This window comes from Melospiza melodia, chromosome 3 (assembly GCF_035770615.1).
Source record: "Melospiza melodia melodia isolate bMelMel2 chromosome 3, bMelMel2.pri, whole genome shotgun sequence".
Classification (NCBI taxonomy): domain Eukaryota; kingdom Metazoa; phylum Chordata; class Aves; order Passeriformes; family Passerellidae; genus Melospiza; species Melospiza melodia.
Window position 1 is genome coordinate 62,059,996 of NC_086196.1, and position 17,119 is coordinate 62,077,114.

A 17,119-nucleotide genomic window follows, 5' to 3' on the forward strand; every position below is an offset into this window, starting at 1 on the left:
GATTAAAATGAGTTTCTTTCAACAACAGCAAAAAAAATAGGTTCTTTATGGTAATAAGTTATGACTGATCCCTTGCTAATTGCTGACTAATCATGCAATTTGCAAAGCCTGCCTTGTTGCTTTTCCCAAGTAACTGTTCAGAGAAGCTTTTGGGTTAAAACATAAAGATAAATAAAAAGGATATTCAAAGTAATGCAAACCACACTCCCTTGCAACTAGTATTTATTAAAAATACAGTGGACAAAAAAAGCAAGCATCCAAAAAGTAGTCATCAACATCATCAACGTACACCCTGGCCCACCCAGCACCACGGAGACACAGAGTGCTCTCAATCCATTTCTCTCACAAAATGTTGACTCATGTTTGGTTCATTGCCTATAAATGTGCATAGTTTAAAGACTTGGTAATGTAACATGAGCATAAAATGGCACCAAAGTCAGTTTTCCCTGCACTTCCAGCCACTCTCAAACCAAGGAAGTAGTGAAATGTGCGTAAGTAGCGAGATGTGCATGGTGGTCATGCATGTGCTCAGTAGTCCCTGGTATTGCCCTGAGTCCTTTGTGTGAGCTTTGCAGCATAACAGCAAACTTGAATCATATGCCCAAAGTATTGTTTTATTGCTACTGAGTACACAGAGTTTGCTTTTAATTTTCAGAATTAGCTAGAGCCTGGGGCAGGCCAGGAGGGCAGGGTGTGTTGCGCGTGGTGAGGGGAGGTAAGTGCTTGCATCAGTCAGTAGACTTCCATGTGTGCTTCTTTTTCCTGGCACTTTGTTTCCAAGCTGAGCTAAGGAAACTTTTGTGCCATGGGCACAGCAGTTCCATAGATGAATGCAATCTCTTGTAGGTGCAGGATTGGGTGGGACTATTGTGTCAGTATGGCAGTGCTGGCTACACTCCTGGGAATGACAGGAGTCAAGACTGTAATAATGCATGCAGATTGGCCTGGCTCGTGCCAGGACATGGGTAATTTTTGCAGGAGCCAAGAGAGGGCATGGCTAACAGCATGGGGAGTTATTATGGGGACCAGGGAAGGGGTCTCTTCCAGTAAGGGAGCGGTCACATAGCGCCAGTTCTCTCTATTATTGAAGGTGTTACTGCTCATTTTCTTATGCCATTGCTGTTTCCAGTAAATTGTTCTTAGCTGAACCCATGATCTTTACTTACTGTGCCTCCAAATTCTCCTCTTCAGCCTGCCATAGCGAAGGAGGAGTGAGAGAAAATGGAACACTAAATTGGGGAATACCATTCCTAAACCACATCATTAATGTACAAATGTTTATGGATTTTGGGCACCAAGAGTTCCAGATTTCTTTCCCTTTCAGCTACAGCTGAAATGTCTGTTGCTCTTTGCACCTTATCTCACAATGACAACAAACAAGAATCAAATCAATTCACCTGCAATGGAAAGAGTGCCATTTGTTGTAGCTGGTGTACAAGATTTGTGAGGGGTTTGTAGCAAATCCTATTGCCTCCTCATCTGAGACCTGTGCTTACTTTACATGAGCAGGATGTGCATGGCAGTGTGGTGTGCTCACAGTACTTTAACCACTTAAGATGATTTTTGGTAGTCTTTGACCTTACTAGAATTGTCTTGAACCCTGTATGTATGGAGGGAGCACCCTGAATAATGGTGCAGCTTCACATTAGCCATAAGCAACCAGTAACACCCTGTTTAGAGCACTTAAATTAACATTTGAAAAGCAGCCATTAATATTAACAAGAATGTTGAGTAATTTCTTCTCTAGGACAGTTAATCATCAAGGCTAATTAATGCTACATGACTGTGGCCACTGCTACATTTATGGGGACACTTAAGTGCTCCAAGGCCAGAAGACTTCATGAAAAGCAAATTAGAGAAACATCCAGGAAAACACTCTGGCAAAGGCAATAGTAACTACCTTCATTTTCCAAGTGGCCACTAGTATTAAAGTCTGTTTTATCTGTCAGAACTACACAGGTTGCTGGTTACTAGGGGCTGCACCATGGCATTAAAAATTTGGAATCTTCTAGAGCTTGGTGCAACATCTCCTTCTAAAGTCAGGGAGAGCTTAATACTTACTTCTGTACATGGCAAAATTAATCCCTTAAGCATGCAAACAAGGCATCCATGTATTTCAGTGCTAAGGTCAAAATGCTGGAACATGCTTCTAACATTGTAAAGCTTATCTTTCAGATCAGAAAAATAATTCTTCCACACCCAGAAATCCTCTTTCTGCATCATGTTTTACAGAGCACAAGGCAGAAAACTGGGCAGCTACCTTTTTTTTTTCCTTTTGAAACTGGTTATGTGGGTATTTCCTACTTGCATGTGTCTATTATGAGGAAAGGCTGAGGGAGCTGGGTCTGTTCAGCATCCAGAAGAGATGACTGATGTCTCAATGTATATCAGTGTCTAAGGGGGAGATGCCAAGATTATGGAGCCAGGCTCTTCTTGGTGGTGCTGAGCAATAGGACAAGAGGCAATGGACAGAAATTGAGGCACAGGAAGTTCCACCTGAACTTTTTTACTCTGCAGGTGACTCAGCACTTGAAACAGATTGCTGAGAGAAGTTATGGAGGCTCCCACAAGGGAGATATTCCAGTCTGGACACAACACTGTGCTCTGGGTGCCTGAGCAGGGGGAGGTTGGAGCAGGTGACCCACTGTTGGCCTTTCCAACCTCAGCCATCCATTTTGGGATTCTTTCATTCTGTGAAGGGAAGCAGTAGCACTGCAAAGGGATGGGAGCTGCCCCTTGACTCTGGCTGTTCCATGTTTATAAACTCTGCCATATGGTGAAGTTCCCCAGCTGTGTTCTTCTCACTGTCACCCTCTAAATTCAATGAAGAAGGTCAGGGGAAAGACTGACAAACACAATTCTGAAATCTTAATCTTTGACTTAAAAATAGTTTCCAAATAACAGCACTTTCAGCAGTGGCTTAATTTCCAGAGCTCACAGTTGCATGGTGTGATGATAGCAGGTGTATTTCACAGCACAAAGGGAAAAAAAAAACCAAAACCAAAAAGCTCTGTGGTATAAGCAGGAATCTTTTCTCAATCCGATCATGAGAACACTGAAATGGAGGTACTGGCAGAGTAGAGAAGTCTGTCCTCTAGAAAATACACATGGTTTTCAACAGGGATAAGTGGCTCCACTGTTCAAGTGAGCTGACAGAGTAAGGCAATGCTGGAGGCATGGGGTTGCTGCAGAGGTCTCCAAGCCCAGCAGCTGAGCAAAAGGACTTCTGTAAGAGGCTGAACAGAAACAGTGGTCACTTGGAGGGTTGGAGGTATCTGAATATTATCTAGATCCTTGAGAATTCTCCCCTCTGCCCACCTGTCTTACTAATCAACTTGAGCTCTTGGATGATGATGTCATGAGTGACTGCTTTGCACATGTCGTACACGGTCAGTGCAGCCAGGCTGGCAGCTGTGAGAGCCTCCATCTCCACACCTGTCCTCCCCCAGGTGTGACAGGAGCTGCGAATCACCACTGCATGCCTGGCCTCATCCAGGCTCAGAGACACCTCAACGTGGTACAGAGGGATGTTGTGACACAATGGGATCAACTGGCTGGTCAGCTTGGCTCCCTGAATTCCTGCAATTTGGGCTACTGCCAGCACATCCCCTTTCTTCACCTGGTTTTGCTTCACCATCCCAAATGCCTTCTCACCCAGGAGAACCACGGCACCAGCAACAGCACTTCTTCTGGAATCTGGCTTCCCTCCAACATCAACCATTGTGGCCCGTCCTTCCTCATCAGTGTGAGTCAAATTGTCAGAGGCACGAGGTACCCTGGTGCAAGATCCTGAATCCCTGTTATGGAATTCAGATCCTGAACATGCCTCTTTGGACTGACAATCCACAGGAACTTGGCCAACAGAAGCATCAAGGCACTTTGTATCAAATGTGGAGCTTGGGTCCTTCTGGAAGACACTGTAGCCTCGGAGCTGGGTTTGTAGAATTCCTGTTGCTATGTGCCATTGTTTCTCTGGGTGAGATCCTGGTAGGAAAATATGTCCTGTGAATTTATTTTTCATTGATGCTTTTCCATTTTGTTTGGGTAAACTTGCTCTCAAAGTCAGCCAATGGCTAAATGTGTGGCCCCACCGTTTTGAATTTGGGGAATTCTGTAGGGCATCTTGGCATAGTGGGAATGACATCAGTGCAGGCTCTGGAGAAAAAAAAAGTAAGATGAGAAGAACATCTTACTAACTGGAAAGCTAAACTGCCTGTAGCAGCTGAGAACCCTGTCAGAGAACTGCTTTGGACTATCTGTGTTGCAAAAACCTCAATAAGCCTGCAAACACCCACTTTTTTTTCCCCTACTTCCTTCTCTTCTCTCTCATCAGTTCCCCGCATTTCCTGGTTTGCTATTAAAAAAGACAAGACTCAGACTCATTTCAAGGTCCCTGACAAAAAGAAACAACTTACTTTCTAAATGTATCAACACCTTTTGAGAAACAGCATCCAAGAAAGCTTATAGAAGCATCAGTTCTGAAGAAAAGTGAATCACAGCATCTCAGCATCCATTTGGGACCATCCCAGCACCAGCCTTCTTTCAAAACCTTGGCAGGGTTAAGAGGAAATTTTTACATTCAGATTCTCAGCTCTGCCTTTCCAAACACCTCCCTCCCAGCACAGGCAGCTGCACTTCCTCCTTTCATCTCCTTCTGCAGGGAAGGGTCATGCCAGCACTTGAGGACAACAGGGACCAGAAGCACTGCAACTGCACTGTCTACAATCTCAGAGGGTGATGGGAACCTCTCATATTATTGCCAGCTCTTAACACGTTAATGACAGCTGAAGTTTAAGCACTGGAAAAACCACAGTCCCCTCACTGACAGACAGATTTTAAATTTACTCAGAAGCATGTTCCAAGTTAAGCTGGCAGAGCTCCCAGCTGGCAGAGAGGTAGTAAGCCCTCCTGCCCCTTTTCGCCATTTAATCCTTTGGTTTTGGCATTTGCACTGGGCTAAATGCCAACTGTGAAGACAGAAGGAGTCTCTTTCACATAAAAGTGAATAAAACGTTTTGTAAGTAAAGAAAGCAGCATAGAGGTAAGTGGCTAAGCCCTGGTCTAACAGCACCACTGATAAGCATGTTTCTCTGTTTCTGAAGAAATGTGGCATTAGGCTGTGCTCAGTAACCTCCTTTGGTAGCTATGGTATTCAAGGACTCCCTTTTCAGCCTATCCACAGGTGCATCAAAGCAGCTTCCTGCCCCTCTGCACATTGCTGAGCTACCTCTGCTGCCCAGGGACTGTCCACATGACAGTAATAGACACAGCGTGGACTGTGTTTAATTGTGCTCCTCCATCTTTTTTAAAAAGAAACTCACCAAACTCTTCCTTGTTAGTTCCAGCCTCTGCTAAAACAAGACTGATGCACTTAGCACCATTGTCATCCAGAGTACCCTCCAAACATTGGTCTGAAAGTACCATTCCTGAAGCTTAAATCAACCACAGATTTCCCTATAATAATCACTGCAATAACTTAAATTCAGGCAAAGGCCTTTTTTCATCTACAGCTGATGGCCCATAAGCAAGATTCCTGCATATCTGAAGGCATGTGTTTACCTCGGAGAAATGGGATTAAATGGACATAAATGTGCTGAGTGAAACATTTCTCTGCTTTAGAAGAGCATAGAAAATTATTTTCTTATTCTTCTTCTCTTGCTCTCTCTTTCCATAGTGGGGCCTAACCTGAATATTCCTTTTAAAATCCAGGAACTCAAACCACTCTGTTCTTCTGGACTCCTTGATAAGCTTTAAAGCTGATGCTGAACCCCTGTGAAAGTGTCTTGTTTTCAGGAGAAGCCAGACTGCAAAGGCAGACAAGTACTTCCTTCCACAGGGTAAACACACATGGGTGGGAGCAGGGAGAAAAGTTTGCTCAAGTAAAGTGGGAAATAAACAGACTGCAAGAGACAGTAATGAGGGCAAAGCATCTTCGCTTTTCTGAGCAGCCTATACTTCTTGAAGTTCTCTATCTAGTCATCTCTATTTGCAACCAAATTGCTCATATACCTACAGAAAAAAAAAGTAATAGTTTTCTACTGAACCATATACTGAAACCATCTGATTAATTCCATCTCCTTATATACTATTACTGCACCCCAAGTTTAATTGTGTCAGCTTCCAACTAGCACAATCTCAGGGGGAGAAAGAAGGCAGAGATACTTAAACTAATGAGGAAATTCCCATAACTGAAGTGAACCCAGGAGAAAAACAACCTGCTGAAAGGAATATTTTGATTAAGGGAAATAAGATACAAACCATATAGCAAAAGATTAGACAACAGCAGTGCAGAGAAGACGCCAGGTTTGGCTCACTGCATCTAGCAAAACCAATTAGTGATTTCCACAGCAGTCATTAAATTTCATTAAATTAATTCCATACACACACTCCCCCACTGACTGCTTGCACGCCAGCATTATTTGAAGTTTGTAACTAACTCAAAACACAATTAGGAAATCTCCTAATGATTCCCCATGTGACACAGTGGGATACTCTCCACTCATCTCCAGTCTCTCCACTGATGCGGTGACTGCCAGCAGTCAGTCTCAAAGGGAGATGGAACAGCTGAAGGAGGAGGACCTGGACAGGCTGCCTCTTTCACTGCATGTAAGACAATGTAAAAGCACTTTTCAAAAGGAAGTTGGATTGTTCTGATCTGTAGACATCCAAACATTGCTATGAATGCTAACTTTGGAGTATGGGAATTCTTTCAAAGAAAACTTGAAAAATTATGTAGGTCCCAGTGAGCTGTCAAGAGTTTAATAAAGTATTTTTCATCTTAAAAAAATAAAACAACAAAATTTTTCCTCATGCATCAAGTCAATATACACTTTAAACAAAGGGTCCTCCTTACCCTTTTTCTAGAACACAATGCAGCAGTGGCCATATACGAGCAAGCAAAGGCACAATCTTGTACCAGGCAACAGGGAAAATTATGGCTCTTTAAAGTGAGGCACCAAGTGAAAAACATTCCCAGTGAAGACCTATGTTAAAGATCTCTGTGGATCCTATATCCTAATAATGGCAACATATGTACAAGCCTTGGGGGCTTGGTTTAAAAAAAGAGTAGTTGCTATTATAGTATCACCTGCTGCAAAGACTTGCAAATTAATGCATGCTCCTCTCCTCCAGAATACCTGTTTTAAAACCTGTGTTTTAAGCTGCCTAGCAGCTAACCTGCTCCAAAACACCATGGGAGGATAAGTTTGGATTTGAAATGTAATATTCATGTCTTTCACCCTTGTTTGTTTTTTCCCCCCACACCTTGTTGATAAGGAACAATGACATCTTGCAATTAACCTCACAAAGCTAACTCTTGTAACCATTTCTTAAGGTTTTTTGAAAGACAGCTCTTAAAGAAGAGGTAAACATAGGCATGGACAAGGTAAAATCACACTGAAGGAGACGTTAAAAATCAGTAAGAGAAACACAGCAGTGCTACATCACTCATGAACAGAGCTTCAAGCAGAAGGGAGAGTTAGCAAACAGCTTCAATAGACACTAGAAGGAAAGGAAAGGCTCTTGGTTCATAGGTCTTTGATGATTATGTTCTGAGACTTTGCAGCAATAAGTGAGGTAGGAACACTTGCACTTCTGTCAGCTTGATGGCTCTATGTATATTATAAACAAAGCTGAATTGCTTAATCCATGGACAAACTCCATTCTGCATCCTTTACATTTATATAGCAATACAGTCAAGACTCACCTCAAACCGTTTTGTAAGTAACTACACTGTTTTAGTTAAGTACAAAGAAAGATGGTAGGAAGGCTGATTACCCCTTTGGAAAATGTAATGAAGTGTCTTAATTAGAGCAGACAAAACCAGGACTGTCAATTGGAAAACCAGGTAAGGCTCAGTAGGGACACTAAACCTTTCCTCCTCCTCCACTTCAGCATGTTAACTATAACTGGCTAATTAAGAAGCCCTTTTCTTTGCCTAAACCTAGGGCAGAACCAAAAGCTAGACTTAGAAGCCAAATTTTCTCTGTTCCCCCAAAGACAGAAACCCAACAAAATCACTGTATGTTTTTTACGTACTGATTTGTCACCCACCAATCAGGACCATTGGCCGGTTTTTCATCCGGGAAATGTTAAACATGCCTAGAAATAAAATTAGGAAAACATAAGAATCCCAGCTTTCTAGGCTTTAAGTCATGCATCTGGTTTACATGTTCAGTTTTCTGCTCTTCAGAGTGCAACCTGCATGCTAGGAAAAACAAAGCTCAGTAAAGACAAAGGGAACCAGAGGAAGGGGAATCCAGCACGGTATAATTTAAAACTGTTATCTGCCTGAGTCTCCAGGCATCCAGCTGCTGTGGGTCTAACACACGAAAGAACTCTTTCCAAGAAAGCTTGCCATAATATGAATTACAGCCTACCTACCAAAGAATTCAATCTATTTGAGACTATCTTGTCTGTAACAGCATTTCTCTGCTCTAGTTCCATAGAGAAGCTGTTAATAAGTGTTCCTGTTCAAAGAAGTTCAATCACAGAAAGCCCCAGGGACAATAATGAGATTAACACAAACTGAGAGAAGATAATGTCAGGTAAATGCTGATGATGGTAAAATGACTTTAATAGACTCTTCCCCATCCACTCCCTCCTTTCCCAAACCAGAATTCATAAATAAACGGTCTACAAATAAAGGAACAAATCCCTCCCCTTTCCTTACGTTTATAAGGCACTATTTTATCTGGGTCAGACCAATGTCCTTTGGAAGTTAGTCTACACTTAGATTTAAAAGCTACCTTTAAATTTGTTTCACACATTAGGAGAAAAGGGAAAAACCTACTGCTATTAATCTGTCAGAATCTGCAAGAAAACAAAAGGGCCAAAACATATTTTTATTGTACAGGGGACTAATCCATGATTATAAAACCAGTCCATGTACAAAAGGTCAGCATTCCCAGCTGGAGCCAGATTACAAAAATTCAGGTTCAGATGTTAATGTTTATATTAATATAAATTTAGAAAAGACAAATGTAGCCTGAGAATGTGACATCATGGACCTTGAGTCACAACCTTATGCAGAGCACTAGATGAGTACCCAAAAAGTCCTCAATGGTGGCAAAGAGATTCGTCACTTCTAGAAACATTTTAATGCAGTACTTAGATCAACAGCTCAATTTAGTCCTTCTTTTACAGTAAACTAATAAAAAAAAGGGATCCAACACAACTACTTAGCTGTGCACTTTTCTGTTGCTGTTATGAGCAGTGGTATTCGCATATATTTGAGAGCAGAAGTCAGTCCAAAAGTCTTTCAGACAGTTTGGATTCTAACTCTCATGGAAGGTTACAAGTACCAGGACACTGTTTTCCCTATCACTGCTGTTATTTCTCAACAAAGTATAAAAAACATACCAGCATGCTGTTTCTTTTTTCTGCCCACTGCTGCTCCGATAATTTGAATCAACTCCTCCTCTGAAGCACCCAACCGTAGGTGATCCCTCAAGGACACTTCTGAATTCCCAAAAAGGCACACCTGCAGCCAACCCAGGGAAGCAGAGGAGGAGAAATGAGAAAGAATAAAATAAATTACTTTTACAAGTATTTTGTACTAACCCCAGAGTGAAGAGCTTTGAAGAGTCATACCCTGTTGAAGGGAACATTTATGGAGATTGTTTTCTTTATCTCTCATGTACACGCAGACAGCCTGGGATGTTTATGCAGCCCAGGCTCATTGGACCTTCAGGCTGCCTCGGTCATCCGATGTTAGGCAGCAGCACAGCTGTTGTCAATATCAGGTGACAATGCATAAGTGCCAATTTTTAATTGAAAACTTTAATTTTCCCCCAGAAACTGCCAGTTTCAACGTGGCAGGAAATGGTTATCCCTTCTTGTTCTACAGCCATTGAGCAAATGTACAGGCTGCTCTTGAAGGAAAAGAGCTACAAGTTGTTTGGGAAACAAGACAAGATCCTTGTGGAATGCAAAAGCCAAGCTCTCACAGCTGCTTGGACCCTTTTTTAATGAGAAATCATCTGCTTGTCACATGTTTAAGATGATTTTGAATCAAAGATTAGAAGAAATGTTTATATTTACTGGCCTTGCAACCATGTTTTACAATTGAAGTTAACTATGTTAGGAAAACAGAGAAACCAAAAAAAAGGTGATGTAACATCTCCCTAACAGCCTGACAAGATGGAACAAGAATTCATACAGAATAAATAAACAGGAGCTAGCTGGTAATAATTATGCATCTTTACATCCCAGCTACTTTTAGGGCACGAATTTCAACACTATTTTCACTGCATGAACTGGAAAAGAATCCTGCTTCACTACCAACCTTTAGGCTCCCATCTGCTGTTATCCTCAGCCGATTGCAGGATCCACAGAAGTGCTCTGACATGGAGGTGATAAAGCTGATTTGTCCCTGGAAATGTGGCACCTTGTAACTCTACAGAAACACAGAAGAGAAAAAAAAAAGAGTCAAATACAGACTCCTAGCTTTTATAGCTCCACTTGCCTAAAGACCAGAAAATTGTTTTTAACATAGATTTTCTTCAACCCTAAGATCCTATCAAAGAAAAAATAAAAGTCAGTTTTTTCAGGTGTCCCAGTTTATTCTGCCCCGTTCCTAGAAATCTCATACTTGTTAAATGCTTGGTCTTGTAGTTATCAACTAACAGGTGATGCCTCTAGGAGCATGAGCTAGAAATTCCCCATTTGGCACTCTACACTCTAAAACAATAGTTTTTTCACTGAGCAACTCTTCCATCAGGATTGTTAATGTGCAGACATAGACTGACAAAAGTTTCAAAAGCTGCAAATACAGGATACAGGCCTGGCATTCTTTATATTTGACTAAAAATACATCTAGAAAACACATTGTATTTATAAAGGTACAGACTATGACTAGGACTTCATAAGATCAAGTCTCCTGCAGGCAGCTTGATCAAAACCTACGAGTTACCACGCTGAGTATTTATTACTTTGGTTGTCAAATATCAATGCTGAACTTGGAATAATTTGGGGATTTGGGGCAGGGAAGGAATAAGGGCATGTTTCACACATTCTCTGTCCAACCCCACCTTGGCTGTGCTGGAAGTCTCACAGGGTAATTTCTCCAATTCCGGCCATCGCTGTTTAATTGTATCAAGCATTTCTTTGTAGCTCACCATCTTCTTGAAGTTCCATTTATTGCCTAGAATTAACAAAACCAGCCTAACCTTAGACTTTATTTTATTTTCTTAATTAGCAGAGAACCACCTTCACATTCTCTGTAAGTGTCACTTAAGGTGACAATGAGGTGTCCCAGCCCCAACGAGTCCTTCTACACCTTATGGAGGGAAGAAGCTAACCTGCAAAAAGCTTCAGGCAATTCCTAATTCCCTTGAAGAGCTTACCAAAACTTCCAGAGACAAACCTATGGGGTGAACATCTACCAGCCAGCTCACCTGTGTCCAAGAAGAATCTCAAAGCAGCAGTACTTACCATCAAAGGGCATGTATTCTATGAACCGCACGTCAAGGGGCAGATCCTTTGTGAAATCCACAAAGTCCAGCACTTCATCCTCATTGAAGCCTCGCATCACCACACAATTCACCTGCAGGTAAAGCACACACCTGAAATCAGTGAACACAGTGTGACCTGCACCCCCAGCTGCACAAGGAGATGACATGAATTCTGCTCATTACTTCTTGATGAGATCTTCAAGTTTTTCTCCAGTTTTACTAAAAATTATTCACGGAGTGGGGTGGGAGGTGAGACGGAATATAATAAATTCCTCATCAGGTGATTGGTATGTATGGTAAAACAAAACAGTTTCAGAGTAAATAACACTGGCTTTACCTTAACAGGATGGTAGCCAAGTTCAGTGGCTTTGTGGATTCCTTCCATTACCTTGTGAAAGCCTAAGATACAAAAAGAGTGAAAAATAATTTTTATTGTTTCAAAGCAGAATGCAAAAGGTGGTTATTTAGTAGAAGACAAAGGGATGACAAATAAAAATCAATCTGATTCAGTAGACAGGGCTGCAAGTAAGAACAGCTGCAAAAAAAGACTTTAATTATCCCCCCCCCTCACAACCCTCAAAGACTACCAAGTTACTATACTCAAGTCATTGAGATCAATATTTAACTGATATTTAAGTAATCAACAATACTGGTATGATTTTTTTATATCTTTAGATATCCACATATTATTAGCATAAGATTCTGCACTCCCCTGTAAGATAGCTTTCCTTGTGTTACATTCTTCTTAAAGGGAGTGGAAAGAATTTATGAACTGCCTCCAGATGCACTGAAGAAGGAATAATAAATTCATGTTTATTTTATAGTAATGGCTTGTGTCTTTTCTACAATGACAGAATTTCTCTGTTCTGAATCAGACAGCAATGTTGCTAAGTGAATTTTAAAAGCATTTTTTTAAAGTAAATTTGGGTTGCAATGGGTTTAGGAACAACAAAAAGCCCCTTGATTCCCTGTTCAACCCTGGCTCCAGATGTAATTGGCTTCCCAAAGCTATTGACTATCCATTAGTCAGAAGATCAGAGGCAGCATTTTTCAGGATCATCATTTTTATGACTAAACACAGGAAATTAGTGAACAAAATGTGGCAGGGATTAGAGCATTTAGGAAAGCAATTCAATTGGCCTTTGACCCTTGAAAACAAAGATAAAAAACTACAGCAACTTCAAGGAATGAAGTACCCAGTTTCATCCTACCATTTGGTGTGGCCTACACCTGCCAGCTGCTCTCAAAGAGAAATATATAGTTAATTTAGGGCAAGTGTCTTTGCCCGTACATGTACCTCTTAAAGCTGAAAGAAACTAACAATGCAGTTTTAGAATTTCAAGGTCACTTAAGAAAGCCTCTTAACGATCTCATTCAAACCCCCTCTTCTGTCTACTTTCTTTAAAGTTAAGACCTTTCATCAGGACCTCCATTCCATATTTTGTGTATTATTCCCTCCCTGCCACACCCAGCAGCCGGCAGAGAACAGAAGTGAGAAGAATGAGACAGCAAACTGCCGAGCTCTGGGCACACATTTCTGGTGAGTGGGGTGCTCAGCTGCTCGTCCCATGTTTGTGAATGCCTCTTCTACCCTGGCAGGTTCTAGACTAAGTTTCATTCCTATTCTGCACATGAAACTCAGGTATGAGAGACCAAACAGCATATGAGACTGAGCTCCTTCTTCCAAAGCTGTCATCTTCAACAGCAAATGCTTTATATGTGCTAATAAAAGGGCAGTATGTCTCAGAAGTTTTGATGATAATCCCCATGCTGCTCCTAGTGCCATGTTTTTTCTACACAGGTCCATCATCCTCCCTTTCTTATCTATGATCTACTGGAAACAGATTCTCTAGTGAACAGGTCATAGCTTCATTATTCTGTAGGTGCTTTAGCAGATACAAGCAGTAACTCAGTAGTATTCTGTGCATATGTAATATGGGATGCATGAGTAAAAAAGAAAACTAAAGAGACAAAAAATTCACTTCACTGCCCTCTGGCTAGTAAAGGCATCATAAAGCATGGATATAGGAAAGCAGAAGATACAATTATTTAATAAACCAGTTCTAATCCTAATCCTGGCTGCAAAAACTGGTGAAGAGCACTGTTACTTCACACAGTGAAATAACTCTTGCAAACAACTGTTTGCAGTTATGGCCTGTCACCCTTCTCAATCACCACCTACTTGTGCATGTGCCCAGGAAGTTTCCAGCACCTGTGGTAGATCTCATTCCAATTAAGCAAGATTGCAGAGAGATTATGGCAACAGAGATAACGATATATTGCTGTAAACACAAGCCAGAGCCATAAATGGGATCAAAAATCTCTGCTACTGCTCAGAAAATCTAATATGTAACCACAGGATTATAGAAAGGAGAAACTCAACGTAACTAAAAAGGCCAGGAAAAAACCATTTCTCCTCTTTTACCCAATGAAAAATTTCAGTACTTTCATCATATTTAATTTCTACTGAAGTCAGAACTTTAGCCAGCTTTATAGTATAGAGAACCTTAGAGCCACCCAGAAAAATCCTATATGGAACAAAACCTCCCATCAGTTAATCCTTACAGGAAAAAAGGCTTCAGGCCTACATTTAACAATACAATACAGCAGTACCTCACTTTCCTTGTATGAAACACATAAAAAAAAAAGGACAGGCCATGAAACAGGTTAGACTGGCTGCCTGCATGAAAGCATTCTTCATTTGTTCATCCCTTAGAATGTGGTAGATTGGAAAAGGTAGAAATATTACAGTACTCTAAAATGCTTTCACACGTCAGTGAAATCTCTGATGATCTCACAGTCATTCTGTCTATCCCAACCATCTGCAAGTAGGAGCAGATGTGATGCAGGGCACCTGCAACAAAGATACACATTTTCTGCATCTTCTTAAAACCCTACATCAACTTTCCAGCAAAAGAGAGAAATTATTCCAAGTTTCTCAAGTTCCTGGTAAGCTCCATAATCAGATGCCACCTTTACTTTCCAGAGAAGTTATCAGCCAAGTCCAGGGATCCCTGTCACATTAACAGAGCTAAATCTTGTTGCCTCTGGAACTGCCATAGGAGACAGGGTAACTCAGTAGGGCAGGCACTCTATTCTCTGCTCACTCCATAATTGGAAATCTCCTATTAAGTAAAAACCCTAAAAAAAAAAAAAAAAAAAAAAAAAAAAAGGCATTTTAGGCATTTTACATAATTTCAGCCCTTAACCTTAACAAAAGAAAAAAAAGGGAAAAAAAACCCCAAAGCGATAGAACTCAATGTTACTATTTTTACTTGATCTCTGCTTGGAAAATATACCTATGATTTAGAGACTTTTTCTCCTTTTAAAAAATATTCAGTAACAGAAATTTCCTTGTTCATTGTCCATGCTGTTCATTTGAGCAATTTCTCTCTTTGTTGGTAAAAGACCTTTATCTCTTTAAAGGCGGAAGAGAACATTTATATAAATAAAAATTACCTTCATCCCCTCATAACTTTTAGTTTACTTTATAAGGCAGCACATTCCTATCAGCTTCTAATCAGATATGAAGATCTCTGGCCTTTAATTCAGGAAGCTGGAGGCTCAGGTTTGGCCCTTCAGTGGCAAAAGAAGGGCTTGCTCCTAATGAATGTCACAAACCATGTAATACTCAAACACAGAGTGCAGAAGGAAAGAGCACAGTCAACACCTGCTTGTGATTAGTTACTCCTGGATACCACTCTGGGAGCCAACTGTGCCATGACACAACCAGATCAATGGAACAGCCTACACTGGAAGGATAATGCTCCAGCCAGCTTTATGACAGGAACTGATTTCTGCACCATGACACAGAAACATGAAGTAGTGCTCCCACAGACTGTTGACAAGGACACCTTCCTGCACCTGCCAGAAGAACTACAGTTTGCTAGCAGTGATTCAAATGCTGACTTTACTTCCCACAGCATTCCAGATTTCTACAATCCTTTCCCTACATGTACCTGAGGCTGTTGCACCATCTGGTGGCTACTTAGAGGTTTTGTCAGAATTAGAAGTTCACACACTGCTGAAGTTACAGTGCTGGACAGGAAGAGAATGATACAATATCAAATCAGTTTTAGTTTGGAAGGAAGCCCAACCATGAAGCTGAGCTCCATCAGCTTTAGGATCCATTTAAACCAGAATCTGTAAGACTGGGCATATCCAAGTGTTTCTCAAATTTTACTTGCAATTACTTGCTCAGTAGGAGAGAAGTTACAAAGCCAACAGACCTCCTCAAATTACCTCAGGCATGGTTTATGTTTATTCCTATTAAAAAGAAGTGGATACAGAACATCACTAACCACAAGTGAGACCACTGCTAGCACACCCCAAATACAACTTCCAGAAACTGCCACTTTTCATGACATGAAGTTCAGTTCTTGTGGCATCTTTGTCCCCACGTGGTATAGCAGAAACATCTGGGTTTTTTGAACAGTATAAAAGAAGAGCAGCACACAAGACCAACATAAGATTTGGAGAGTCCTCTTGAGAGGTATGACTAACCAATTATAGACTATATGACTAACCACATGACTAACTGTGGTAAATTGAACATCTTCCACTTCACCAGCTCCAACGAAAAAGGCTCCACCTGCTAAGCATTACAGAAAGGAGGAAAAACAGTCACTATTATAATACAATAATCTAGTATAGACTATTTTTCCTACCCTCAGAAGGATAGCAATTCACTTCCCCCCCGCCAAAGTAACTAACTGTGAAAGATACAGTAAGCGACTCAGGACATTCCTGCAAGCATTAACACAGTTGCCTTAGAAGACAACTTTGTACCTTTCCTTCGGACAATGAATTCAAATTTAGCTGGCACCAAAGTATCCAGGCTAATGTTAATGGCATTCAGTCCTGCTTCTTTCAGCCGGGGCAGCAGTCTGGTTAAGTTGATCCCATTGGTTGTGACAGCAATGGTTTTCAGCCCTTCCAGTTTGTACAGTTCACCTAGGAAAGAAAAGTAAAAAGAACACTTTAAAAAGTAGTTAAACTAAAAAGTTTAAAGGTTACACAGAAAACCCAAAAGATTTGTGAAACAAAGAAAATTGTATCACTCTATGTGTGAAGAATATGTGGACACTTAGTGCTTCGGCCTTCTTCCAGTTGTATTGGTTTAAGAGACCAATTTTAGCACATATCCATGTCAAAAGATATGAGAGAACAGTTTATTGCAAGCGAACTTCTATCCTACAATGCTTTACCAAAAACCAGCTCTAACCCAGAGGTAGCTGCCAGCAGAAGTTTAAACTTATGAAAGAAATACCACATGCAGTCCTAACTAAACAGAAAAAGGTCAACATACTAGACTATTACAGAGAATCCAAGGCAACAACATCCAAAGGGACCAAACATTTGTACTTGACAACTGAAATATTTCCATTACCAGTGGTAGCCCAGCCGACTGGAGAGGGCTTACGCAAGACACTAAAAATGGCTAACAAAAGAAAACAGCATAAGAAACAGCTAATATCATGAGATTAAGATTTACAAAAGAAATGCCTCCTCATAAGCCAAATGCAGAAATCCTCAGCATACCAGATCTCCAGAGATCAAGCTTTCAAACCTCCAGTTATCAGTACAATAACAAACAAGAAAAAAACCCTCATAAACAACTCGCAGAAGCAGAGCCACAGCAAAATAATTTACTTTGGTTTTTCCTC

At 40.9% G+C, this 17,119-nt stretch overlaps 1 protein-coding gene across 4 annotated transcripts in view; it reads right to left on the reverse strand.

Annotated features, from left to right (window-relative positions):
* Positions 1–205: 205 nt before the first annotated feature.
* The window catches only part of MOCS1 (molybdenum cofactor synthesis 1), a 29,635-nt gene continuing 12,721 nt past the window's right edge, over positions 206–17,119 (reverse strand). Inside the window, exons 4-12 of one of the 4 annotated variants that reach the window (XM_063152022.1) lie at positions 16,242–16,406; positions 11,791–11,852; positions 11,434–11,545; positions 11,031–11,143; positions 10,286–10,396; positions 9,361–9,481; positions 8,053–8,100; positions 3,319–4,155; positions 206–3,236 (exon numbers count right to left, since the gene is read on the reverse strand). In XM_063152022.1, the coding sequence (XP_063008092.1) occupies positions 3,115–3,236; positions 3,319–4,155; positions 8,053–8,100; positions 9,361–9,481; positions 10,286–10,396; positions 11,031–11,143; positions 11,434–11,545; positions 11,791–11,852; positions 16,242–16,406 (1,691 nt within the window). In that variant the 3' untranslated portion in view covers positions 206–3,114. Of the gene's footprint in view, positions 4,156–4,415; positions 4,550–8,037; positions 8,101–9,360; positions 9,482–10,285; positions 10,397–11,030; positions 11,144–11,433; positions 11,546–11,790; positions 11,853–16,241; positions 16,407–17,119 lie in introns of those variants that run through there. The other 3 variants (XM_063152023.1, XM_063152024.1, XM_063152025.1) reach the window with 3 other exon arrangements.